The sequence below is a fragment of the Rhipicephalus microplus genome, chromosome 6 (assembly GCF_043290135.1).
Source record: "Rhipicephalus microplus isolate Deutch F79 chromosome 6, USDA_Rmic, whole genome shotgun sequence".
NCBI lineage: Eukaryota > Metazoa > Arthropoda > Arachnida > Ixodida > Ixodidae > Rhipicephalus > Rhipicephalus microplus.
This window is the reverse complement of record NC_134705.1, coordinates 200,240,860-200,268,416: the sequence shown is the minus strand read 5'-3', so window position 1 is coordinate 200,268,416 and position 27,557 is coordinate 200,240,860. Positions and strand designations below refer to the sequence as shown.

The following is a 27,557-nucleotide window of genomic DNA, read 5'->3' as shown; positions in this document are numbered from 1 at the left end:
AATGGAGGCATACTTGTGTGCAAAGCGGTACGTCCAGCGACCTCGCCTCCATCGGCCGCGCCGGCTAGTTTCCCGGTGGCGGAGAGGAAAGCCGCGGCCGGGGACGGGGAGATGGGGACCGTCGCTGGCGCGTGGTAGGTGGCGTCAAGCTCCTCACAGAGGCAGGCGAGTCACTGCGGATGTTCGGCCGGTGCCCGTGCTTCTGGGCAGTTGAATCCGAAGGCCAGTAGGCGTAATCGGGCTGTTGACTTCGCCGTGCAAGCATCGCTGGTCGGTCAAAAAACGTCGTGCGTGGGCGACGTCACGATGGGCAAAACCGGGCGATATGTCCGCGAACACCGCACTGGTAGCACACGGGGCGTTCCCGAGGCACATTGAATGCTGCGGTGTGGAGAGGATGCTCAGGGAACTGTTGCCACTCGGACACAAACGGAGGCGGTTGGCTGTCGTAGCTATAACTGCTGCGGGGCGCATAAGACGACTCGACGTAAGTAGCCTGTGGTGGCGGAGCCCTCAGCCGTGGACTGCGGGTGGAGTAACTGCGCTCGTCGAAACTCGCAGCATTGATGCTTGGGGATAGAGTATCACACTGCGGGTCTCCAGCTTGCATGGGGACAGAGACATGGCGACGCAGTTCCTCCCGTACAATCTGACGAATGGTGGAGGAAAGGTCGGCAGGTAGAGAATTCTGGCAGACATCGACGGTGGCAACAGTCGTGACGTTGGCCAGACGTCCGAACTTCGATGTGATGCGACGAGTTTTAAGAGCCTCGAAGGTTCGGCAGTGGTTAATCACGTCGGCCACGCATTCCAGGCTCTCCTTGCCAATGAGGAAGTGGTAGACGTCATCGGCGATGCCCTTGAGTATATGGCCCACTTTGTCTTCTTCCGTCATGTGGGCATCCACCGACTTGCACAACTTCAGAATCTCTTCAATGTAGGTTCTGCATGTCTCACCGGTGACTTGAGCCCTCTGCGACAACGTCTGCTCGGCACGTTTCTTCTTCGTTGCTGGGTCTCCAAAGCATTTCTTAATTTCCTCCACAAACTGGTCCCAGGTTGTCAATGTGTCTTCATGGTTCTCAAACCATACCAGCGCCGTGAAATCGAGGAAGAGCCCCACGTGAGACAGCTTGCTAGCCGCATTCCAACCGTTCGAACGGCTCACCCGCTGATAGTGGCTTAGCCATTCGTCCACGTCATCGCCGGGTTTCCCTGTGAAGGTTCGCGGCTCCCTGTAGTGGTAGGGCGACGTCCTTGCGGCTGGTTGCTGGTTGTCTCCGTCCGAGCTCATTTCTTGAGGTAATGGTGCCAAGCCCGCTAGTCGACGGCTGCGGCGAAGCTCGTGTAGCGGTTCCGTCGTTAGGGGACGGTGCCTCTCCGGTATCACTTGGTAGTAGCTAGCTTACCCAGCACCTTCCACCACAATTGTGACGATGGAACGCGTTTATTTACAATATGGGTAATGCAGAGGTGTAGCTCAGCCAAGGATCCACAGCGTCGCTCGCGAGCCAGTCCAGTCTCTTCCTCCTCTTCGTCGAATCTTCGCTAGCGCGTTTCAATATTAACACTCGACTTCTTTTGATTTGACCAAGATGGGAGAGACAAAATCAGTGTAATTTATCCAATGGGTCAAGTTAAGCTAGAGGCAGGCAATGCAGCAAAATACTTATTCATTTGACAGTTATTGATGAGATTGCAACCTGATTTGAGCATGCACCCACATTTTGTCTGTTCTAAAGGGAATCAGCTTCAAGATGACACTGAAGCAGCTTTGTATCGAACTAAACATGCATTCAGCGACCAAGTCATTCTTTTCTTCGGCGCATTTTTATTAAAGTGCTAAGAACCACTCCAGTAACAATTATTAACGTTACTCGCGTCTTGAAGCGAAGCCCGCTAAGTGCTCATGAGGCAATTGTATCACCTTTACGATGAACCGACACTGTATCATGTGCAATGCTGCCGCATGCAGCCGATCATTCCTGGCTAGTTGCATGCAGTACATCACCTACTTGCCTGGCGCTGTCACTGTTGGGCAGTTTTCTGACATGGCTATACACCATCTTGCACGAGTTTGCATGTTCTTTACGCCTGCTTCACTCCGAACCATGCACGAGGGCGGCGGCTGTACCGTTCGTTCAACGCAGTGAAGACAAGCATTTTGCAAGCAATGCACACTTCTCTGCAAAGCTTGATGGTCCTGCATGACAATTTGCAACGTGCTTTATTATGTCGCCTAATAATACAAGCAGTATACGCTTGTTGACAGTGCAATGACGCTTCTCGGTGACTGTGGCGCTGTAATCCAGCTAGTTCCTTTCGCTTCTATGCAACGCAACACGCACTTTAAGCGGTCTCGCATGGCCCGGTGGAGACAAACTTGCGAATTGCGCCATAACGCGCTGGTCTCGCTGTCAATCCACACCGCCACATGTGCAAGTGAGCAGATATATAGCTTCAGGTTGTCGGTGGTGATGACTCATTCATCATCGGCCGCTGCCTCGTCTTTGCTCTTTTTTTATGCTTAGCTGTGAAGCCATCACCACAGTCACACGAAGGTCGTGAATTGATCGACTGGTCTTCGCCGTTGCTGAAAAGACGGAAGGTCTTTTGCAACACATTGTGGCATCGATGAGTTGAGGGACGTAGTGATTTTCTATGCGACGAAAAGTTATCGTGGCTATCGCTTCATGCATTTAGGGCTTTTTGCATTACGAGGCATGCTTTGGTTCATCGTAGACAGGGAATGACATCAGAAAAGGTTATAATTCAATAGCTGATGGTAAGACCACGATTCACGATTTCTTTAAAAGGTCTGATCAGCAGTAAATGGCCAATAAACTTGTGGACCTTACACCTCTGCTTTTTGTTCATTGGGTGCAGCTAGGGTTTAAAAATGCTTACAAAGTTCTTAAATGTGATAAAATCAATGCCTGATTATAATTTGTGGTGTCAACTAGCCCAGATTCATATATCTGAGAACTTCTGATAATTCAAACTTCTTGATAATTCAAACAAAATTCAGAGGTCCCCTCGAGTTTGAATTAACAAGAGTCGACTGTATCTGTTTTCCTTTACGTTGAAGTCTCACCCTTGTTACTTCCCTCTGTTCATGTGTGAGTCATCTTTGTTAAGATGCCAGCCAGAACAGCTGGCAGGGCTCTCCTCTTTTTCATTCTTCCGACAACTATGGAAAAGTAATAGTTTTTTTCTGCATTCACATGCAACTTGAAAGTATGAAATAAGCCACACGAGTTTATTTTAGGTTGTCGGAGAAAAGTTGAATTGGAAAGCAGGTAAATAGTATTGCAAGTTGAGATCACAAAATGCATCTGTAGATACGCAAATATTTTAATATGTGCAATAAATTAAAAAACATCTGCTTTGTGGGACTTTGTTCGTATCGTTCATATTTTTACAGTTTGTATATTTACACACTCTTAGCAGGTAGCATTGCAAATACCCTTTTTAGTTTATTTTTAATAACGGACAGTAAAATCTTCTAGCTCTCTTTTTTTTCTGAATTTTTAGGAATGTTTTCTTGTATGTGTATTGTGTACAGTGCACATAGCTTTTGGCATTACTAGTTAGTTTATTTATTCACAGATTGCCGAAAACGTGACAAAGTGTGGTGATGAAGAGCATTGCACCTGGAAGGACATAGCCTTGAAGTCGGCATCTGACCCACTTCTTGTTCTGCAGAAGCTGTACAAGTTTTCATTATGTGACATAGCTAGCCGGTGGTCTGACCTGCATAGTGTTAGCACAGAATGCTTCAAGGTAATGTTTGCACATAGTATGTCTTTCTCTTGTAATGTGTCACTTTTGAAGTCATCTAGTACCACGAGCTGTTGGTTTATTCGGCCGTTGGGTGATGTTTGTGGGTAGTATCAGGAAACACTTGACACATAGCACTGACTAACACTAGGCTAAATTGTTATTGTTAATTGAATGAGGAGGTCACTGTTGGTGAACTTACACATTTTGACATAAATTAACATTTTAAAGCTTCGAAATTAACCTTATGGTGAGAGGTCTTACCACTGGAAGTTTTTGTTATGCAAGGGATTTGAAGCAAGTGCACACAACTAGCACACATGTTGCGTCGCTGCAATGTCTAAACTTTTCTGTTGTCCAGACATGAGATGTATTTGTCACTTCATAATACGTCACGTTCGAAGCTACACTTATGTCGTCATAGCACCGGTGATCATGGTATCCTCTCATTAGAACACATTTAATTGAAATAAAGAAACATATCTGCACCGTGTCTTCAGATTACTTAACTAAGTTGTGATGTGCCATGTCTGTACGTCAGAAGTCTGCGCCCAGTGAGACCCATTGGACAGTCATTGTGTGCTAATTGAAATTTGTTTGATTTGCCAACTCGCGGTGGGCACATGCTTTGAGAACTTTTTATTGATGCCCGTGAGTACAGTTTGTAACACCTGTAAAAGAACCGGTTTTGAAAAATTCTGCGAACCAAGAGAGCTATGTCTGTTATTGATACAGAAGATGCGCCAACTAGCCCGACAAGTACTACTGACATTACTGATTGTAGCCTGTGGTGATTCAGTGAATGCAGCTGAAAAATATATAAATGTCTATTGCCATAAATAGGAGGTGATGAAAGCAGTTTCACTTAAATGATGTGGTCAAGTCGAAGGTGGTCTGACCACTAACATTTTATAACTGCCAACTTGAAAAAATGAACATTGGGGAGGTGAGTGCTTTACATAAGATGCAGTTTTCTGTGCACAGAAGTTGCCCACCCACATTGCTGAATAGCAGAACAAATGAAACCAAATTTAGTCTGTTGATACTCCGGTGAAAGACAGGGCTGCAAAAGAGGTGTACATGTGTAATGTGGACTTTCAAGTGCCCGATTACTCAACATAAATTATAACATTGACATAATTTCGGCACAGTGTACATACGACTATATGCCATGAACATTCGTATAGTGATACTGCATTAAACATAACTTTGCCGTGTTGTGCACAATATAATGTTATATTGCAATGCTCTATACCTTGATATGTTTTCTGAAGTGAAGTCCTGTTCTGCTGAAAGAAACATTGTGACAAATTTTCATATTTTCAGATTGTCACGGAACTCAAGGCACTCCACCTACTTATGCAATCTCCACCCCAATCAAATGAAGCATTCAGAGTGAGAATTTTTTGTGATTTCAGGGTACATACTGCATCAGAAGTTATTTACATCAAAATTGACTCTAATTATTAGCAAGTACATAGGCCTTTAATGCTACGTACTTGCATGTACCATGTCATATTGCATGTACTATTAATTTTATCGAACACCATAACCACTAGACCACAGTGGTCTAGTGGTTATGGTGTTCAACATCTGAGTCGCAGGTCACGGGATTGAATCCTGGCGGCAGCGGCATATTCAATGGAAGCAAAAATGCTTCAGCCGAAAATTCCCGCGTACTTAGATTTAGGTACACGTTTAAAAACCACAGGTGGTCGAAATTTCCGGAGCCCTCCAGTTAAGTTATGGCGTTTCTCATAACCATATCGTGTTTTTGAGACGTTAAACCCCAATAATTACTATTAGAGCTGTGCGAACAGCACAACTTTGGTTGCAAAGCGAATTTGAATGTTGAAGTGTGAGTGCAAGTTGAATAGGATATAGGATGTTTTTTGAAAATTTCTCGAATATTTCTAGAATATTATTCAAATACATAGTTCGAAGCGAAATCGGGGGGGGGGGGGGAGTTAAAAGAGATTTCTAAGCATATCCTTATGAAATATAGCCACACGAAAGTGTTTCTTTTTGCTAGGTTGATGAAGCGCTGGCGGGGTGGTATTTCATAGTTGTCTTATCAAGGAATGAGGCAGTGTAGAGGCCGAATTCTATTAGTACATGATTTGGTGCAACCAAAGTGTTGCCAACAACATTTTACACGCGAAAGGCAAGGACGCTATTTCCTCTGTCTCTACTCCGCTTTCAACTTATCAGGAAGCGCAACTGATGTGCTCCCTTCAAGTTTGTTGTTCCAAATCTGCCTCATAGACGTCAACAGGCATGAACATTTGAAATTTCGGATGCTAAAAAACTTTGCTTCAATTTTTAGGACTGTCTGCCCAACTTTCTGGTCCATAACGGCATTAATTGAGCACCCAACTCTGCCACATTTATCATTTCCATGGCGAAACCAGTGTTTCCTTGAGTCAGTACATTTGCAAACATAGTGTAGCTTGAAGGGCATCTTGCTGCAGTACCGTAGTGTGATGAGGTGAACCATTTGAAAAATCTGAAGGGGCCACTTCAATCAGATGACTATATTTGTCTTTTCGAAAGTTGGACTGCAGCGGAGCCTGGAAGGCTCCCTTGCAGCACTACGAGAATTGATGAGGTGAAGCATATTACAGATCTAATGGGGTCGCTTTCAATCGGCCGTTGAGTGCATTTGTCTTTGGGAAGTTCGAAGAGTGCAGTGGGAATCGAATCGAAGAGCAAACACTACTCAAAAAAATATTTTAAACTTTAAATATTCACAAACCACTAATTATCATGCTTTAGTTTTTGTCGAGGCGTCCTTCAAAGCACCAGACATTTATACTACATCAGAATCAGTGTAGAACTGCATAGTTTGGATTTATATGCCAGTAAAATTTTTGACTGAATTCACTGGTGCCCCAGGAAATTTTCCTCAGCAGTGCTTAAAAAGGTATCTTGTGAGAACATTGGAAGCTACAGTGAATGTTTAGTGCAAATTTGATGGCATGTACTTCATTACTGTTGCCACTTCTAAAATTTATTGCAATGTATATAGAACTTAAATTATTCATTAGGTAAATTCGTTTGTCAAATGTACATTTTTTATCAAGCTTTGGAGTTTATTTTTTAACAATCGCAAAATATAATTATAGAAAAAAAAGGCACACTTCTGGGCCAAGCAAATTTATGAAAGTGTCCCCACGACTTTTTGTGCTAGTAATGTCTGCTTCCTTCTAGCACTTCAACTAGAAAATTAGAATTTATATGATTCCATTGGCACTAAACAAGCACCTAATATTTCATGTTTCTGTGTTTTTCTTTGCCAGCTCACTGATGGACTGAACAGAGATGGCGAAGCGTTTCCACTTTGGCAGAGGGTGCTTGATCGACTGCCCAACGCAGAGGGGAAGATACTGCTGCTCGATTATTTGACGGAGAGCTACAGAGACTGCCTCATGGATGTCGAACTGACCTCGTACCAGCGCACAGGCATCGGTCTCCGGGTAATACGCTTCAGTCCGCACCAGTTGGGATGTTCCCTGTAAATTCCGTATTTTAAATTGCGCACAATGGGGGTATTGCACTTTTTTTTTCTGTTAATTGCTCGCTAAGCATTCGAGTGGCCACATATTGCAACTGAGCAAGAGGTCACAGGCTTGATTTATGCCACTGTGGCTACATTCCTATTTGGGCGGATTGCATAATGTGCCGACTAAACAAATTTATATTCTCTTGGGCCATTATTTGGAATGCTGTTTTGGGGCATCAAGCATGTTTATATGAAGATGACAGATAAAGAAGCCATTGGAACCATATGGGGTTGCTGCTTCTATGCAACGCAGGTGCCTGACTGATTGAATAATGCCGTGTCCAAAATACCTCTGTACATCAACTCAGCAACCCAAGGCCGCTGAGTTGAAGACACCACAACACCTAAGCTTGAATGTGATGTGCTTCTGTCACAATCTGTGCATTCCACAAGAACTATACATAAAAATTTAGCAGTAACAAGTAAACATTTTATGCCTTTTGTGTGGCCTTCAATTAATGAATCTATCAATTCGCAAATCTGGGCTTGACAGTGTGAGTTTATTTTACTGGTTGCAATCTCAATAGACAGCCCAAGACCTGCATCGATAATCTAGTTTAACTACTTTGTGGTCACTTTAGCTCAATATAAATTTGGGTTTGACAGTTTGAGTTTATTTTAGTGGTGGAAACTCTATAATTTATGTTTCTATCGTGTTCTTAGGTGCTGCCTAACAGTATGGCTAATTTTCATTTCCACTGGGCTTGACAGTGTGAGTTTATTTTACTGGTTGCAATCTCAATAGACAGCCCAAGACCTGCATCGATAATCTAGTTTAACTACTTTGTGGTCACTTTAGCTCAATATAAATTTGGGTTTGACAGTTTGAGTTTATTTTAGTGGTGGAAACTCTATAATTTATGTTTCTATCGTGTTCTTAGGTGCTGCCTAACAGTATGGCTAATTTTCATTTCCAGATGTACATGTGCATCAACTCAGAAAAACAACAGAGCTACACATGTCTTGTGAATGATCCAGCCCTGCTTCTTGAAATGCTGCTGATGAATGCAGAGGTAAGTCTCTTGATTTTGTGGATTTTATTTTTCTAAACATGTATGAAACGAATGATTTTGTTAAGCAACTGGGGATGTCTATATTCACTTTTTTTTTGTTTGAAAACCCTTGTTGCTTGTTGTTTATGTTTAAGAGCTGTGCTGGTGCATATTCCTATGTGAATTCTAAATTCTGTGTATGAACCAATCCTGCTCGTAGTTCATCATTATGCTGAAAATTGCTGTTGTGCACCACAGTAATCATAGCAGAAGGCGACTTCTTCGTTCAAGTAAATTTACAACTACCCTGTTCTTGGCATTCCGACGTTTGCTGAGAATAAAACTATGTGCTTGATTTGTGTTTCAAGGCCCCTTCACATGCTGTGCCTAAGATTGCTTTTATTGCTTGGCTATCTTTCTGGCACCATTATGCACTCAGTAATCTTATTTATTCACATCCTACCAGGTGGATTCTGTGGGAAAGTCTCTCGAAGCAACAGCGAGTTTCCTTGACAGCAATCACTCTCCCTTCACCAGGGAGGCTGCCAATGATTTGCTGAAGAAGTATGCTTCTAAAGCCCTGGAGCTTCTTCTGATGCCAACTCCACGCTGTGAGGCCCACACATGTGTGCATTTGTGTGTATGTGTGTATGCTTATGTGTTGTGTAAAAGCTAAAATATTTAACGTTACAGTTCTATAGTGTTTACTTATCCTGCCCCTGACCCTTAGGTAGGGTTCATTATGAGCAGGTATGGACACAAAGAAAAAGCTGTTACGTTCGACCATTGTTACTATGTGGTATCAGCTAAGTTCAAGATACCTCGGTATATTTCCTGTTTATTAAAAACATCAGTTTCTTACATGGTGAAGCCTGCAATACATTATTTGAAACAAATTTACTTTTATTATATGTTCCGGTAATTTGTCGTTTCATAATGTTGCTTTACTTACTACAATTCTGATCTGTTAGAATAAAGAATTGAGTGCAATTAAAAACATTTCAAAACAAAGCTTAAGGTCATGATGACATTATTACTTATTTTGGGAGGTAATTTGGCTAGCAGGTCTTGTTGTTCATACATATTAACTCTGTTAACTTTATGGGCAGTTATAAGGTTGTCATCTAAGCGACATGCCCTCAGTCCTATCTAGTGGCATTTAAGTTATATTAAGGTAAGGGCATAATAAATATTAATGAATATCTCTTAAAGAATTTGCTCACATAATACCTGGCACACATTTCCGGGCAGTAAGTTTGTACAGCATAAACAGAGTCAAGGAAACATGTTCTATGTAACTTCTGTGTTCCTTCTTACCTCCATTTATTTGTGCTGCACAAGCTTGTTACTGAAAAAATTTGCAAAGTCTGCCAATATCAGTGAAAAATATATCATAAAGGATTATGGTGGCTTTAGGAAAATTTGTACAAAACAAACGGCTTGTGCACTTTGCATAGTTTGTGTTGTGTTCAAATTTCCTTGTGAGTGCCTGTGCCTTTACTAAAAAGAAAATCGACTTTGAATGATAAAGTAGCTGTCACCTTCTTTTCATTCAGCCGAGACTGACACGGCTTCACAGTCTGCTGGAAGCATCTCGGCGAAGGACTCTGAGGGTGCCATGTTTACGATGCCATTGAAGCCGCCTCCACAGTCGGAATGGACGCCTGACGCGGCTGTGTCATGTTGCATGGCTTGCCACATCGAATACTTTAGTATGGTAAACACTCCTTGTTTGCTGCTTTCTATCTAAATCACGCCTTGAATCACTTTTTATGTATCTAAAGAAATTTGGGAATGTTATTCGTGGCCGCTGCGTTTTTCTGTGCTTAAAAGATTTGCTGCCGAAATCTTGTAGACAGCAGCTCTCATTTGCAAAGCGTATGCTACGTAGCACCATGCTACTGCTCTATAGCTATCCTGTCACACAGGTTACACTGAGGTACAGTACTGACAACAGGGCATGCGCGGGGCACGTAGCGCGTAAGCATAATAATTTCTGGCCATTAAGGGTAACTGACTGGATTGGCAGAGAAGGCAAGTGGGTAAGGGGGAGACAAAGCTCGCGGGTATAAAGTGGCAGTAGCAAGCGCAGGACTGAGTTGACTGGCGGATCATGGGAGAGGCCTTTGTCCTGCAGTGGGTTTAGTCACGCTGATGATTATGATGACAGTAATGATGTATTAAAACATCATATTTCTTGGTGTAACGAGCGGTATGTGCAATTACTTAAGATAACTACGTGATGTCGCGAAAAATCTGGCCTCTAAATATAATGTTGGCTCTGATCTACGTTTTCGAGTTGAAATTGCATTGATATAATTCGAACTGTATATGGTGGAAAGAAAAGTATATGCGTTATGTAGTCGCAAATTGTCCTGTTTCAATTCGTGTGTACTCCGCATAGTAACCTGTGTGTTACTTGGGCACAATAATCTATGTGCATTTGACGAGGAATTTGATAAGTGAAAGTATAGACGGCAGCAGTGCCATCTACAAAACAGACACGACCTTGCTGCTGTAAGTTCTTTCATTGGTAACGTTACACAAATAACTCTAGCCTCTCGGTTGAGAGATATGCTCACTTTCAAGGTTTTCTTTGTTTCCAGTTCAGCCGAAGACACCACTGTAGGCGCTGCGGCCGTGTTGTGTGCTACACGTGTTCTCAGCAGACTATGGTTGTGGAGGGCTTTGGCCAATACAAAGTTCGGGTCTGCGATGATTGCTTCAACCAGACTGCAAAGTAAGCTCAGATTTCCAGATATCCTGTTTTGTGAAGTGCTTAAAAATTGTTCCTACTTGTCTTACACGTGCTTTCTTGCTTCCATATACATTGCAGGCTCAAAAATGCAGAGGAAACTGCATCCGAGTCCTCAGAGGAGCACGTCCATCCTGTTGAAATAATTGGTGTGTAGTTATTTATTTCACTGACACTTGTAACACTGACACTTGTAGCATTCTCACATCATAACCGATAATGCAAGGACACTCCATTTCTTTTTCTTTTTTTTACATTTTATCTTTGTTCGCCATCACCACAACATTGCTTTTGGAAATGTAAAATTTTTGAATGTGAGTTGTTGCTGCAGCCGATGTTTCGACAAGTAGACTTGACCTCTTCAAGTTGCAGCTTGAAGAAGACGAGTACACTTATCAAAACATCGGCTCCAGTGACACCTCATGTTCGCAAATTTTAATCAGTTCAAACTTCAATCTTCCCCTGAACGTCTTCCCTTTTTAAACATTGCTTCTGGTGCCACAGTACACTAGAGTTACCGACCTGGACGACACGTTCTGTTCTGCACAGATGATGCAGCAAGGGGCCGTTCTGACTCCATTAAGACACCGCGGAGTTCTTCGGTGTCCAAACACATTTTCTGGCAATTGACAACCAGTGCTGAGGAGAACGCAGCTGTCAGGGAGCAGTTCTGCTATCATCGAGTATGCTGTCTTCTAATTGTGTTGGCAGTGCACTTAACTGTTCGTTATATTACAACTTGTCTTAATTTTCTTTCAGGCTCCGAGTGTTTCTCTCTCACTCGCCATTCTGGAAAAACATTCCAACCAGGCAGACTGTGCCACTTATATCTTATCTCTCTCTGATAGTCTCTTTGCTATTTTGGCCCCAAAGAGCACTTCTGAGAGTTTTGTTGACTATGGGCTCATAATCACGTAAGTGTTCATTTTTCCTACCCCGTCTTATTCTGTGGATTATAAGTGGTTAACTTGTGAGAACATAGCTCTGAGAAAATGTACTATTAAAACAAACACATGCTACATTAAAAGAAAAAGGGAAAGAGAGAGAACTTTTTCAAGTGTACTTGTTAAAGACTAGTTAAAGTTGTTTTTTGAGATTAGCTAGAACTTTTTTCAGAAGCTGATCATGTGTTATATCCAAATTTGATATATCGAAGCTCGACTGCGTTTGTGTGGCTTAGTCGTGCTGTAAATAGGAGGGGAGAAGCGGGCTTATATGAAGAGATTAGTTACTCATAGAAAAGCTCAGCAGTGACTTTCTATTCAAATCTCAACATTTGTGGTATTAAGAGTGCACAACTGACATGTTACAAAAGACAGATTACACAAACAAGCGCTCATTTTTGTAATTTATCTCTTGTACCTTGTCTTTTACGTGCTCGTAATGCCACCATGGATCAGTACAAACTCGCCCAAATTTCTGTCCTTCTAAATCTCACCATTTGTTCGTCTACCTTCTTCTTCGTTGGTTTTCAGCATGCTCAAGTCGTTGATCCTGAGAGCCAAGGTGAAGTTTCTGAGTGCAGGTGTAACGAGTGGCGTGGCGTGTAGCGACACTTACCTCAGGAGGCTGGACATTGTGCGTCTCATGGTCAATGCAAACTGTCAACACCTTCTTCCTGAGGAAATGCTTATTCGGTGAGCAGCACCCTACCCTGAAGTGTGTACAAGGTCATTATAAATCCAGCAACTCACTTCTGCATTCCAATTTCCGACAGTGCCATTTTTTTTCTGTGTAGATGGTAACGCTTTTTATGCTGTGTATGTGTGTCGCATCACTTCCTCAGCTCATTTACTAATTCTGTATTCAATGGTTACCGAAAAATTCACTGGTTTATTCAGGCTGGTTGTTACAAAAACACTATTGGCCCTAGCACTGTATCTCTCTTCCCATTCATAATTAACTCGATCCAAATTACCTCAGACTCACTGTACAGGAATACTCTCAATAAATCAAACTTGAGGGGACCTCTAGATCTTGTTTGAATTGTCAGAAGTTGGAATTATCAGACGTTCTCACAAATAGAACTTGATGCAACATACCAACCACTGTTATGTCTATTTTTTATTAGTGACACAGCAACATGATGGACAGCTGTGCATGGTTGCCAATAAACTTTTGATGCCAGACTATCACATTTTCTTTGTTTTTTTTCTTTTTCATTTAGCGTGCAAATGTTGGTGCGCACAGTTTGTCTAGTTAAACCCTTTTGTAGGCAAGCAATTGACTATCTTTGACTTAAATGTCAAGCAATAACACTTTGGAATCGCCTTCCCGACACCATTGTTGGCACACCTGACCGCACATCATTCCGCGCAAAATTGGAATCCCTCTTTGATTCCACCCATTAACCCGTGGCTGTAAATATATTCTACCAACGTACTGTATGTATAATTTGCTTGTGCCTAGTTGTTTGTATTCTAATTCCCAGCCAAAGCGTTTCTTTTGTGTGTTATTTGATTCATTTTTGTTATTTTTGACCAAACTACCATATTAGAACTGTACTGTTTATAATAATTTGTTCAACTTAAATTATACACACTCACAGCGTATTTTTTGCCCCCCCTTATGTAATGCCCTCGGGCCTTTAAGGATGCAATAAATGAAATGAAACGAAATGAAAAAATGTAAACATTTTGTCAGAAAACAACAGACTTTACTTGTGACTGTTAGTGACATAAAAACAAGAATATTTAGCTACAAGCGATGAAGTCAGCAGATGTTTGCAGTCGTGGGCAAGCAGAAAGTTTGAATCACGGTGCTTGAGAACTGTGCTTGCCTGAGCTCATTCATTACACGTGGCGAGAAGAGTTCGAGCTGACTATACTTAGAGGAGGGCAGACATTCGACGTGTATCCCGTGTCCCATTGGAATATCAGCAGATTTGTACAATGGGGCAGTTTGAATTAAGTGGCTTTGAAATACATTATAAACATAGCAGGCAAACCGAAAATTTTAAGATTTGTTTGAATTGAAAAAAAATTTATACTATGGAAGTTTGAATTATCGGTTGTTGACACTATTCTATAATGTACACAAGAAATTAGCAAAATCTTATACTTGACTACTACTTTTGCTGTTACATAAAAGAAGTGTTTTAATAAAATGCTGGAGATGTTTGATTTTGCGGTTAGCATTTGTTTTGCAGCAGTGCAAACGAAATAGCAGACACTGTGCCTTTCAAGGCAACACCTTGCTTGCACATACCAGTGTTTCGCCCATTGGCCTTTGCTTAGACAACGGCCTCTCTCCAGAACATTCGATGCTGTCTTACTCTCAACCTAATGTCTTGCAGAACTGCCAGTAATGCCAGTAATGGAGATGAGTCTGGCTTCCGGCGCAAGATTGGTCGAAGCCTCAACTCCGATCAAGGATCAGAGCGCAAGCTGAGGGACCGGCTTATGGAGACTGAACGCATGGCCCTGGCTCTCGAAGTTTCCACCAAGTGTGGCCTCGAGACGTCTGGCGTGTTCGCTGCTTGGGGGCTGGCACTTCTGCGTGCAGGTGACTGGTCGTCTGCTAGGGAGAAGTTCTCACACTGTTTACAGGTGAAAACTCCTCTCTTACGTTAGTTATAGTGCGTCGGCTCTGCTACAAAGCTCTGCGTAGTTTTGTCATAGATGTGTTGATGAAACATGCGATGTATCGCTATTAATCTGGTGGCTAGTGTGCTCAGCATACGGCTTGGCAATCATCTTCAGCTGTTCTTAATGAGCTCTTATCTAAGGACATTGAAACTGACAAGCCATGAATTGTTGAGATGAGCTGTGTTGTATTAAAAATGAAAAGTCAAACTTTATAATTGCAGGGCATAAATTTGTTTGTTTATACTGCTGTGTATTCTTTAGTACATAGTATGTTTACACAATGAAACATTAGAGTTTACTATTCTCCTCTCTCTTCTCTCCTACTTGCAATCTCCCTCATCTCTTTCTCACATATACGGTAGCAATCTTGTTATTGTGGACTGGAAAATCTCCCTACCTTTCCTTCTCTACAATTCTCTCTCTCTCGTGTTTACTGTGCTGTAGCTGGTAAATAAAAGCATGAGCTGCTATTCTGGGAAAACCATTTGTTTGTGTATCTAAAGCTGACAAAATTGGATAAGTAACCCAAAATACCCGGGTAGCACAGCGCTAAACTGTGAAATAATATTCTGCTCAACGAAGTGCATGCTATGGTACGTAAGCTGGAAGTTAATTCACTGTGTTACTTGTCACCTATGGATGCCATAATGAGCATATTTTACTTAATTTACATGTTTCTTTGTGTGAAAAAGCTGCTGTGCTTTGTGCTAGAGTAATTCAAATCTAACTCAAGTTATTTAGAACCAAGCAATCAAATTTTTGAAACAAATTTTTGTTGCTTCTTGCTGTCGCTTGCAACACTGCTCAAATGTATTTCGGGGTTTAACCAGCAATTTTCTTTCAACTCTCTTTATAGTCTAAAACTTTTCTATTCAAAGCAACAAATTTCACTTGTGAAATTTTATTTAGTGGTGGCCTGATAAGGGCACTTCACATTGCATGTAAATCTGAATAGGAGAAGCAAAGTTGTTATTGTGGCAAAACATTATTCTGAGAGCCAGCTCACAAATTCTGTAGCAGACAGTAGAAGCAGCTTCTAGTAAATGGCACCACTTTCATCAAGATGCATGGCTACGTGTTCTGCTCTTTTTCATCAAATGTTTTTGTGATGGCAGAAACTCAAGGATTCTGGAAATTCATCCAGTGAGAGTCCACTGCTGAAGGAAATCATTGCGAACCTTGAGAAGTCTCGCTACCCTGGCATAAGCAAGGTAGGAATCCATGGGATTATATCTACTCTCGGCTCTCAAGCCGGGGGCTCCATGAATATTATCAAAATGCAGATGCCTGCTCTGCGTGTTGTGCGTTTTGAAACATTGCAGTGCCTTAAAAGGGCCTAGCTACATTTTGAGAACAGTGTCAGAAAACATTGCCTACACAGAGTTAAGGATCCTGTGAAAATGTGAGCCAAATATTGTGTCACATCATACAGCAAGAAATTTACTACTCCACATCAGAAGGAGCCTTGAATCGCTTGCTCTCTTTCTTTTAATGACATCACCAACAATGTGACTAGCAGACCTGACAGGAACTGGCTGATTACGTGGCCTTCAGAACATACCTGATAACAGCGTAGTAGCATTGCTAATATTTAATAAATAAAAGATAAGTGTGCCTGCCTATGAAATCAATAAGATGGAAAAAATGTTTCATATGGTTGACTCCTTTTCACAAGATTGTAGGGACCCTGAAAACTTGTTCTACTTATCACGAATCTGGTTTATTAGAAGTACACACACAAAAAAAAGAAGGTGAATTCAAAGAAGTATTGTTTGCAGACAGTGAATGATGGAGGTTTACAATGACAAAGTTGTTCTAAAAAGAATTTACTTCACTGTCCTGGATGGGAAATGGCTTCAAGCACTGCTTTCAAGGACAATTAATTACTGCTTGCTGCTGGCGTGAGTTGTGCTTGCATACGTGCTATCAGCACTCAAGCATTCTTGGTGGTTCGGTGTGTGAATTTACTTCACTGTGCTGGATGGGAAATGGCTTCAAGCACTGCTTTCAAGGACAATTAATTACTGCCTGCTGCTGGCGTGAGTTGTGCTTGCATACGTGCTATCAGCACTCAAGCATTCTTGGTGGTTCGGTGTGTGTACGCGCTGGTGTAAGCAAAAGATAGTGTGTATGTCAAGGTTAACTGATGTTTCGCGGGGTGTTTGTCACATATCACCAGTTTCCCATTAGTATCATCTTGGCACTGTTGAGCTGCGATGTCTGCAAAGCTGACCATGGTTTTCTAGTCATTTTAGTGTTGTGTCGTGCCGGTTGCAGCTGTACCTTGTGTGCCGCTACAATTGCATTTTGTGCCACATCATGCACTGTCGTGTAGCTGTCTGAGGTGATGAAGCACATCGTTAAAGCTTACTGTAACTCTCAACGCTTCTTGTACATCTTTTTTTTGATACCTGCCATACCTTGTGTCGCTTCTGAATTAGAAGCTGTGCATAGCTGTGCTTGTTCAAATGACCCATAATTGAAGAAGTTGAACGCACACTGCTCCCTGCAGGCCGCAGCTGTCTTCTGTGCTATTGGCAGCCTGAAGAGTATCAAGGACCCCAGTTTTGAGGTGAGTTTCAGCATTTTCACATTTCCTTCCTGTTTATTTATTCGCTGTCTTTGCTTTACTTGTGAGCCTTTAGATAGGTTTGCACATGTGTACCATTTTAACGGCTGAAAGTTGAGCAAGCTGGTGGGAATCTGCGAAAGGCACGTGTTTGAGCTGTTATGTTTGTTCCTTATGTCCATGTTCGTGCACCTGCATTTTATCGGTGTAGTAGTTGTATTTGAGTTTCTGTTCAGATTGAGTATTATGTGGCTGCAAAGGCTGGTCCTGCTTTAATGCATCGATGTCCCACGTCATGGTCATCTTAAAACTATATGTACTGGAGCCTAAACTGCTCTGAGTAAGGTCTCCCAAGATGACATATATGTCTTTTTTAATTCTTCGTAATAATAACATGAGGGGTTGCATGTGCAAAAATTATGATACGAGTTTGAGGCACGCCGTAGTGAAGGACTTTCTGGAAATTTCAACCATCTGTTGTTCTTTATCGTGCACCGACATAGTAGACAGGCATCTAGCATTTCACCTCTGTCAAAATGCAGCCACCGTGGCCGGCACTGAACCTGCAACCATCGGGTCTGATTCCAAGCACCAGACTCGCGATACCACCATGGCAGACAGTAGCATACCTTAACGTACTCTTTTAATATTTGCACATTTATGGCACCAAAATACATCCATGCATCTCAAAGCTTCCCCAGCTCTTGTTTATCTGTTTGTCCTGTCAGGGCCTCATGGAAATTCTTCATGCTACTTTTTTATGTGCTTCCATGTATTTCTCTTCTTGTTGCAGGTGAAGGTTTCGGTCAATGAATTGAAGGGCGCGGTGTACTCTGAGTGCAAGCACTACCTGGAACTGTACGGCAGCCACCGATCAATGTTGGCATTTCTCTACCGACATGGTCGAACCACACAGGCCCTTGAGTACTACCTTTCAAAGGCATGCATGTATCTTGCCCGTTCTGCCTTCATCAGTCTCAAACACTGGTCATGGCACCAGTAAGCCTATATTTTGTAATGACTGCCGAAGATTTATGCAGACTCTAATAGATTTAGACATCATCATCTCATCTAAAGTGCAAGAGGTCAGAAGTGCACTGAATGCCCAGACAAGAAAATGGTGATCGTTAGAGTGTACAGCATAGTACACTGCGTACTGTCTTTATTTGAAACTCAGTTATTGCTTTAGTGTCCATGCTATATTTGTGATCACTCTTCCACTGTACCTAGAAAGAGTGCATCACTATAAGATCCTAATGAAAAACAAACCCTCCAGTCACTTTTGCCATTGTAATGACTTTGATGAATATTGTTCAATATGACAAAAGCACTCCTTAACAAGCCCAAACCATTTGCACAGGCCTTGTGTGAAAGATATCTTAAACCAAATAAACAATACAAAATGTTTTGAAAGTCTAGAGATACACTCGAATCTCATTATAACGAATTTGCACCTTACAAGAAAATAAGTTTGTTATATCCGAAAATTCGTTATAAAGGATTATTCCTAATACTATATCTATTGCAAGACTATTTTTCATTTACTTTGTTATAACTGATATTTTGTTATATCCGGTTTCGTTATATCGAGGTTTGAGTGTATGAGCAATTCAATGAAGTACCATTTGCAACTTTTTATGTACGTATCCCTCAGGAAATGGATCAATTTATTAAAAACAGATAAATGAAACTACTAAAGGTTAGTTGTCATCATTGAGCTCAATATCTTGCTTTACTGCATTAACCTTGATAGATCATCAGTGTGAGAGATAAAGGAAAAATAATGTCACAGTTTTGACTGTGAAGAGCTAAGCAACCGAACCCTTGAATATCTAGTTATTTCTTAACCCTGGCAGAAGTAAAACTCCAAGTACGGTCAAGTAACACTTGCAGTACAGTGATAGCAGTGTGTGTGGTAGTCACTCGTCAATCAAGAAGGTTCCATTGCATTCAGGTATGGCCTGAATTCAATGCAATGGTTTATATCTTGGTTGACCGAACTCCTGTTAGCAGGAAATATTTTTTCCGATTCCCTCAGACTCAGCTTATGGAGAGTCTAGTGTAGTTAGCTCTCATTCTTAGCAAATGGTCAATGATCATCATAATTTGACTCTTCGGGAGCTGCTTGCATGTATACTTGCCACACTGGCTAAACAGTTATCAGAAAACGTTTCTACGTCATTCAGCTGAGCAGTGTCTTTCATGTGTAACGAAATGAACACCATCTTCTGTACGAGGCTTCCCTTGTTCTTGACTCACACACTAGGAAGAGTTCTAGTTGATTATTCTTGCTGTGGTCACTAGCTGGTTGGTGTCGCTGATCAGTGTCATCTTCCTTTGCAGGGCTGCGAGGTGGAGCTGTTCATAGAGGAGCTACTGCAGCCGTCGTTGAAGCAGGGCACCTTGGACGCGCTGCTTTCATCGCTTCGCCAGATGGACACCGGCCTGAACCGGTGGTGGCCTACTCTACTTGCCGTCTGCCGCAGCCTTCAGAAACGAGGACGAATGCATACGCTCTACACTGTGCAGCTGTTCATGGAGGTGTGCCAGAACATCATTGTACAAATCTACTTGGTTGTGCCAGTATAATGTGTGGTTATCAAGGGTAAACTGCTGTCCCGGTCACAGGGGCCACTTTTTTGATGGCGGTGAAAGAAAATACTTGAGGCCTGCATACTTACATTTCAAAATTTTTGGAGCCCTCCACTACGATGTTTCTCATAATCATATGGTGGTTTTGGGACGTTAACCCACATCAATTATTATGATAATTAGTGCCAGTGTGTGTGTGCACGTGCTTGTGTACATGATTCATGAAATAATTCATGTAAAAATGAAACTCGCTTTTAAAGAACTGCATTGCACACATCGCAGTTGCTTTTCTAAGTGAACACAGGAATTAAATACTGATTATCGTAAGTATCGCAGGTCTGACACATCAGCTGGATTGTGTGAAAACATTCACATAGCCTTTGCGAGCAGTTCGTGCAATCCTGTCTGATCCATGGTAGCACTATCACCAGTTCTCATTGAAAGCTTGTTACATGTGTATAGATGGATCAATGATATGTTCAGCTCCCTTTGTAATGGGGCAGTGACTTGTACTTATTGCGATAGTAATTATGTGGACACTCCAGGTTCATTATTGCTGTTGCTTATGCCATGGGGTTTTGCAGTTAAACCTGCCTGTAACGAGCCTCGATAGTATAACCAAGTTTTTCTATTCCCCCCCTTTACTCTGTAGAAGCAAATGTATTCGCGACGTCTATTTAACAAAGAAACAGTGGGAGTAATCCTTGATATAACAAATTTTTGCCACAGACAATCTAGAAATTTCGCCCCGGATTTTGTCATTTTGACATGAGCATGCATCTTTTGCGGTCCCACCGCCCATAAAGCGCGAAGTAGCGGCAGCGCGCTCGTGGCCCCGGTGACACCAAGGCGAGAGCGAGCACTCGTTATTGCGCTTGAGTGTGCGTGAGGTGGGCAGGAAGGCCTGCGCCCCACAAGCTGGCGTTGCTGCCGTTCTTGCCGCCGCGGGTGCATGTGTGAATGTGCCTTCTCCCTCCCTCCAGACCAAAAAAATAAGAGTACTTTTGCATTGACAGTGCCACGCTTTTAGTTAGTGTGACATATGTGGGGCTGTGCTGCAGATGGAGGGTGCTTTACCGAATAGTTTCTCGCAGTATCTGTGTTGTTCACTCTTCGTTTTCGATGCCGTGCATGCGTGCATGGTTTCACTGAGCACACATGGTGTAGCCCCTGAAAATGCTTAGCTTTGCTTTTTTTCCTTGCTTAAACGTGGACAACCGTGTCATCACCACCAAGATGATGTCATATTAGGTGCTGATGGAAACTGTCTGACACCAGAGTAACAATGACAGATCTTTGGAGGTCGACTCGTCACAAGCTTTTGTCTTGCACTGCGCCACGAGTTCGCGAGATCTAAGCTTCCCCGATTAGCCCTGGCAACAACACGATGGCACGCTGAATGCAATGCAATCAATGCAGTAGCAACCAACTGTAATGTTATACGAAGTAAGTCTGGGAACCAACTCTTTTGGATCCGATATCACGAAACTTCCACAAAACGCTTGTGAGCAAATATAGTCGCTCCAGGGAGAAGTGCTCTTTTTACAGTTTCTTCGCGTTGTAAGTGCACTGAAAATTGCTGAGATAGCATGCACGCCAGAGGTCGTGACCACATCTTTAAAATCAAAGATCACCATTGGTACTCAAGTGTCCTCCCCGCATTTTTTTATTCTTGTTCAAGACTGGTAGTTTCCTTTCTGTAGATGGCCCCGCCGCGGTGGTCTAGTGGCTAAGGTACTCGGCTGCTGACCCGCAGGTCGCGGGTTCGATTCCCGGCTGCGGCGGCTGCATTTCCGATGGAGGCGGAAATGTTGTAGGCCCGTGTACTCAGATTTGGGTGCACGTTAAAGAACCCCAGGTGGTCAAAAATTTCCGGAGCCCTCCACTACGGCGTCTCTCATAATCAAATGGTGGTTTTGGGACGTTAAACCCTACAAATCAATCAATCAATCCTTTCTGTAGATGGATGTTGTAACATGCAGGGATATGTTATCGTATGTGCCCTCCCGGCGATAGATAAGGGTCGGCTTATTTGATCAGCTCGCACGACTTTATCCTCTCCTAAAGTTACAATGCACAGAGACATGTTATCATTTTGGACTTAATAAGGAACATGTCGGCCGTGGCAAAAACTCAACGAGAGTGTTCATATAGCTGCTATCACAATAGTAATGCATTTTCTACCACCAAATAAGTGTTTTGGGCTACCTTTGACTTCAGTTCCCCGTTTGTTTAATTTGTGCATTTATTTATTGAAGTTTCATACCTAACGTGTATATAAGGAAATCCTCATGATAATAAATTTTTTTGAAAATTTGCCAATTTCACTATATCCAGGCTTAATGGTATATGGAATTGCAATCGATAACATTGTCCCGCACGTAGTGTGTTGTATGTGCGAGTGGAAATGTGTGGCGGCAACCGACAGTCGCAGCTCAGGCGAACAGGAAACAGGCAGCATATCTTTCAGCTAGTACTACATTAGTTCAAGTGTTCAGACACTGCAACATGGACATTATCTTCACAGGTATCAGCATATGGCTCATCATCTTTCTGCGTGCTGCAGTCTTGCCACTTAGCTTGCATTGAAGCGATAGACAGTAAGAAACTTGCTTTGCCATTTGCAGTGGCCTTGTTCTCTTATTTTGTTGAGTTATGCCAGATCATATGCTAAAGAAGTTAGCTGCCATCATCATTTTACCATGATCTATTGCGTCATTACGATTTATTTTACTCAATCTCGTCCCTTATTCCAGGCTATTCCCAGCCTCTTAAGATAAAGTGCGTCTCTTGCAGAACTTTTGCTTAAATGTTTATTCCCAAATATATTAATATTGAGTGGAACCGTCTGCCTCCTTGAATTGCAACAAAATAAATAAGTCGAAATATAACAATCTTCAGAAAATGACAGCATATTGTTGTCTTTCCCATTGTGCTGTTCTTGTCTTTGTAAATTTATTTATTTTCATTTTCTTGTCTGGTAATTGCGTTCTATTCTTTTATTGAGTATTGTTTGTTACACTGCTTTTTCATGCTTGTTGCCTTATCACTTATATAACTCCTGTGTTCTCATGCAACTTATTTTGGCCACCCCTTGCACTGAAGGTCTTAAGGCGTTTTTTCAACTTCATCTCAGGACTACCTACGTGCAGCTGTGACAAGCATCCAGTTCTTTGAAAGCCCCCCTGCCAGTGGTTATTCAGAGCTTCACCAGCGCCTTGCACATCTGGCTGACGCACGAAAACACCTGGAGACATACCTGTCCAAATACACAACGTGGGACGGACATCGTGCAAAAAGCACGGGCACTCAAGTTCTGGCTATGTCACCCAAGGAGGTGAACAGGTACAGCCCAATTTTCACTGTTCATTCTATAAGTAGGTGCATGAGAATAATCAAACATTTGAATTTTTTTAATGGTTTTTGCTGTTTCTTTTGATTCACATTGGAAAGTACTATTCGAAGTATTCAAACTTCTAAAAAGTAAACATACCTAGCAGTTTCATTAGCTTAAAATCAAATCACACCACTTCTAAATGATGCGCAGAAACCCGATTGCATCTGCATGTAATATTGCAATACCTTAGCTATGGCATGTTGCTATGTTGATCAGGAGAAGAAAAAAAAAACATTGTCATGTGCCAGGCATAATGTTTGCAAGATGCTACATTAGCATGTCATTTGGAAGTCCAGTTCTTTTGTGTGTACGCATTGCGAAAGAAGGAAGCTTACAGTTGTTTGTGCGTTGCATGCAGGAATGTTAGTATGGTCAACATGCAGATCGACATCACACGGTTCCTGAATGCACGCGAGACCGAACAGGAGAAGCTGCTGCTGCCTCGCCAGAAGGACAGCGCTGACGGTGTCACACCAACTCTCTTTGGTGACATGGCAATGAAGAGAGACCTAGCCTGCCTGGTAAGTGTAGCACCAAGGAAACTGGATTGTACCGAGCCCTGAAAGTAAGCATTACATTCACATCCTTACAGCTGCAGCCTCAATGGGCTCAGGCACTTGTCTTCTTTGATTGAACTATGTCGGGTACAACTTAAAGAACCACTAAAGAGAGAAACGATTTTTCTCATAGTATAAATTACTCCACAATTACAGAATCACTATGCTTGCTGTGAGAAAACGCCTAAGTGAAAAAAAACTCGCAACACAATATCCATGTGGCAGTGCCACCCTGAAATTTTTGCACCAAGCGACTTGAAAACATAAATTTTGATACCGTTTACCAGATTCTACATAGTTATTAATCACTAAAAACGAAATACATCACCCTCTGAGGAAACTATGGACTTAGCATTCCAAGTTTCGAAATAGTTTGTCACGCCAATGTCACCAAAATATAAAGAAGAGCACCTGGAAATCCGTGACTTAACATAGAGATTTTGGTACTGGATAAAAACATAAAACTTCAACCTCCATTTTGTCCTCTCTTAGTAAACCTGTTGTGGTGGAATTAATAAGATTAAAATTATCAGAGTACAATTTATCAATATAAAATGATTCATTGCTTCAAGTTTAGTGTCTCTTCAAGAAGGTACGAGAGGCTCTGCACAGATGACGGAAGCACAGAAGCCGATTGCCTCCCAGACTAAAAAAATAGTCCCACTCCTGTTCTCTGTCGGCTGAATTGTCGACCATTATTCCGATGACGTCAGTCTAAAGTGCTCGCCAATTGGCACAGCCTTGTGTGCATCCACTTTTGAGGTCGAAATTCTGCTGGCTTCTGAGTGCGTGACTGTAGTCGTGTTTTCTTACATTTTAAGTAGGCTGGTGCAAATATTCAGATGCTTTGTATATTCAATCGAACATTATTACTATTTCGAATTTGCTTCGATACGAATTTAAATATTGAAATTTTTGAAGTATTCGAAATAAAGAAATTGGTGCATGCAACTCTGTAAAGATGGTCTCACAGCAGTGAAGGGGTGCTAAGCCGTGAAAACGTATTCAAGTATATATTAATTCATATGTAATTTTTGTAAAGATAGTTTCACTACAGTAAGGGGGTGCTAAATTGTGAAAACACATACCCAAAAGGAAATCCACATTACTGCAAAGCCCCCCCTGCAAGGTTCAATGAACATATTACACACACAGCCTTGTGAGTGTAATAATCACACTCTCGTTTTTGTAAATGCTTGTGGTGTGTGGTTCTGTGTGTCTGTTGTGTCTTTTCACGCTACGTTTTGATTATTAGCAAACTCCAACTAGCCAAAGAACAAGTCCTTCTAGACTTCAATATTTCCATAATTTTTAAAGTTTAAAAGCTTTTTATTTTTTTGGCTTATATTTTTATTTTATTTTATTTATTTATTTATTTATTTATTGCATACTGCCAGTCACCTCTTGGTAGCCAAGGCAGGAGTGATACAAACTTTCATACTTGCAGCCACTTATAACACTACACTTCACAGCGCAGAAATAAAATCACCACATAACAGGTTTGCGTGGAACATGAATACTCGGGTTACAGGAGCAACACAAGAGCGGTATCAAAAATACAATCCAAATTTTTGTTCCTAACACGAAGTGTAAAAACATCATTAGAAGAATTGAAATCTGCACATACGACCAGACAGCTTTTACTACAGACAGGCAGTGGCAGCTGATAAGAATGCGTCGGGCGCTGCGATGCTGGTGACGTCATGAGGTAGTTCATTCCAGTCGGAGATTGTTCGTGGAAAGAATGAATATCGCCGAGAATTTGTTTTTGTAAGCGGCACCACTATGGTGTTATCATGCTTGTTCCGAGTTTTTCGCGATGTATTGTACTGCATGTAAGTGTTAAAGGCGAGTCCTGAGTGTCCGTTGACTATGTTATAAAGGAATTTTAAGCGATGTAGCTTTCTACGGGACTCCAATGCAGGAAGAGCGGATCTATTACGGAGTTCAGTGACTGAACAGTGTCTACTGTACGCGTGGTAAATAAACCGAAGGGATTTATTTTGGACTCGTTCTAGTAAGTTGTTCTTAAGTATGGTAAATCTTAAAAAGTAATGTATTTCACAGGCTAGCACTTGCATTTTACCCAAAGTCAAATCCTGCTACAATTCAAAGTTGTTACCACTTCTCTTTGAATCAAAAAAGTGTTTCAGTTAAAAAAAAATATTGTGCAGGTTGGTTAAGTTATGACAAGTATGCTCACTTATCTTTATAATGTGTGATATATACTATATGAATTCATTTCGACGACCAAAATCATTATTTGCTTCCAATTCATTTCGAATGTAAAATTCACTATTCTCACAACCTAATTTTAATGCAACGCCCAGGGACAAGAGGCCGCTTAAGAAAGTACGCAAGTGTTAAAGAGTCATTCATTCATTGTCTCTCAGCTCTGCAAATTTACTAGCCCATCCTTCCAATTGTTCTGTTTTCTAACATGTTTTTGTTTAATGTCGTGCACCTTTTCTGTGACACCTAAGCTTATTATTAGGCTTTTTTTTTTTCAGGTACTAGTCAATGGAAGGAATGTCGAGGAAGGCTTCGGTCTGGCGTTCCGAATAATCCAGGTGATGCTCATTTCTTATTTACTTTGCTCTTGGAAAAGCATGCAATAGACATCCTATCGTTTTACAAATTATCTGTTACAATAGATTCACCATAATTCAAACTATAATGCTAACAGTCTAAAAATGGAAACTAGGCACCTGAGGCCTTCAAGGAAAGAATCTTTGCAAGTAAACAAATGTTTAAAACGAAGCACACGCATTGTAAACTGTGATAGTTCTCAGCTGGTATACGGAGCCTTTTGCTGAAAGCACATGCCTATAGCAATGAAGCAGTTGGCAATTCACAATTTCTTTAAAAAGTCTGACCAGCAGTAAATGGCCAATAAACTTGTGGACTTTAGGCATCTTTTTGTTCACTGTGTGCAGTTAGGGCTTAAAAACACCTCAAATTTTTAAATGTGATAAAATCAATGCCTAATCATAATGTGTGGTGTCACCTGACCCGGAGTCATCTATCTGAGAACTTCTGATAATTCAAACAAAATTTAGAGGTCTTTTCGAGTTTGAATGAATGAGAGTCGACTGTCCCAGACTGCTTGAGAAATGTGTGTGCTCGTATACCCTGGCAACTTGACTGTCTTCCCAATGCAGCTACTTTCCTGTGGGAGCATGGTAATCTTCAAAAAAAAAAAAAAAATCAGATTGTTCATTTTATGGGAATCGGCCTCATGCGGAGCAATCTGCGAATAGCTATCCATGCTGTATTTTTTTTGTATGAAAGCCAAGAAATGCATCCATCCAAATGTCACAAGGTGAATTGATGTGTTTTTGTGAATTCTGTATTTGTGTGAACATTCTGGGCTTGCCAGGCACGTCGACTTTACTGGCTTTAACGCGTTAATTAAAGGTCTTCCCTACTCTCTAAGAAAAATATGCAGCTTTTGGAATTTACCAGTGCTGCATGGATTTCCTTTTTTTCTTTAATGAGGATAAAGTTGTGTACTCCTTCTGATTTTTCTCTTTAATGCCACGTACCTGTTACTTCTGTGCTGCAAATAAGTGTGTTATCTATGTATCGTAGCATTCTTGGCAGGAGGATAATCAGCACAGAGTTTGCCAAAAAAAAAAAATGCAATCATGGCAGATGAGACCTATTTTTAGGGGACAAGGCAAACCATAAATGCCTTTAAAGTTTTATTAGAGTGCACCCGAACGACAAAAAATAACTGTGCCTTGTTTGCTCTTGGTAAGCTTTC

General features: G+C 41.6%; 1 protein-coding gene across 2 annotated transcripts in view; it reads left to right on the top strand.

Moving 5' to 3' along the window:
• Sptz (zinc finger FYVE-type containing 26 spastizin) overlaps positions 1–27,557 on the top strand; it is a 97,177-nt gene that overhangs the window by 59,042 nt on the left and 10,578 nt on the right. The window contains exons 27-45 of one of the 2 annotated variants that reach the window (XR_012884412.1): positions 3,610–3,783; positions 5,107–5,175; positions 7,080–7,256; positions 8,260–8,355; positions 8,801–8,945; positions 9,891–10,051; positions 10,941–11,074; positions 11,171–11,238; positions 11,639–11,772; positions 11,849–12,003; positions 12,565–12,726; positions 14,385–14,637; positions 15,792–15,887; positions 17,189–17,248; positions 18,039–18,185; positions 19,589–19,786; positions 22,974–23,182; positions 23,618–23,755; positions 26,302–26,361. Coding sequence is in view for 1 of the 2 variants with exons in the window: in XM_075867566.1 (XP_075723681.1) it covers positions 3,610–3,783; positions 5,107–5,175; positions 7,080–7,256; positions 8,260–8,355; positions 8,801–8,945; positions 9,891–10,051; positions 10,941–11,074; positions 11,171–11,238; positions 11,639–11,772; positions 11,849–12,003; positions 12,565–12,726; positions 14,385–14,637; positions 15,792–15,887; positions 17,189–17,248; positions 18,039–18,185; positions 19,589–19,786; positions 22,974–23,182; positions 23,593–23,755; positions 26,302–26,361 (2,661 nt within the window). In the remaining variant the exon portion in view is untranslated. Of the gene's footprint in view, positions 1–3,609; positions 3,784–5,106; positions 5,176–7,079; positions 7,257–8,259; positions 8,356–8,800; positions 8,946–9,890; positions 10,052–10,940; positions 11,075–11,170; positions 11,239–11,638; positions 11,773–11,848; positions 12,004–12,564; positions 12,727–14,384; positions 14,638–15,791; positions 15,888–17,188; positions 17,249–18,038; positions 18,186–19,588; positions 19,787–22,973; positions 23,183–23,592; positions 23,756–26,301; positions 26,362–27,557 lie in introns of those variants that run through there. The other variant, XM_075867566.1, reaches the window with a different exon arrangement.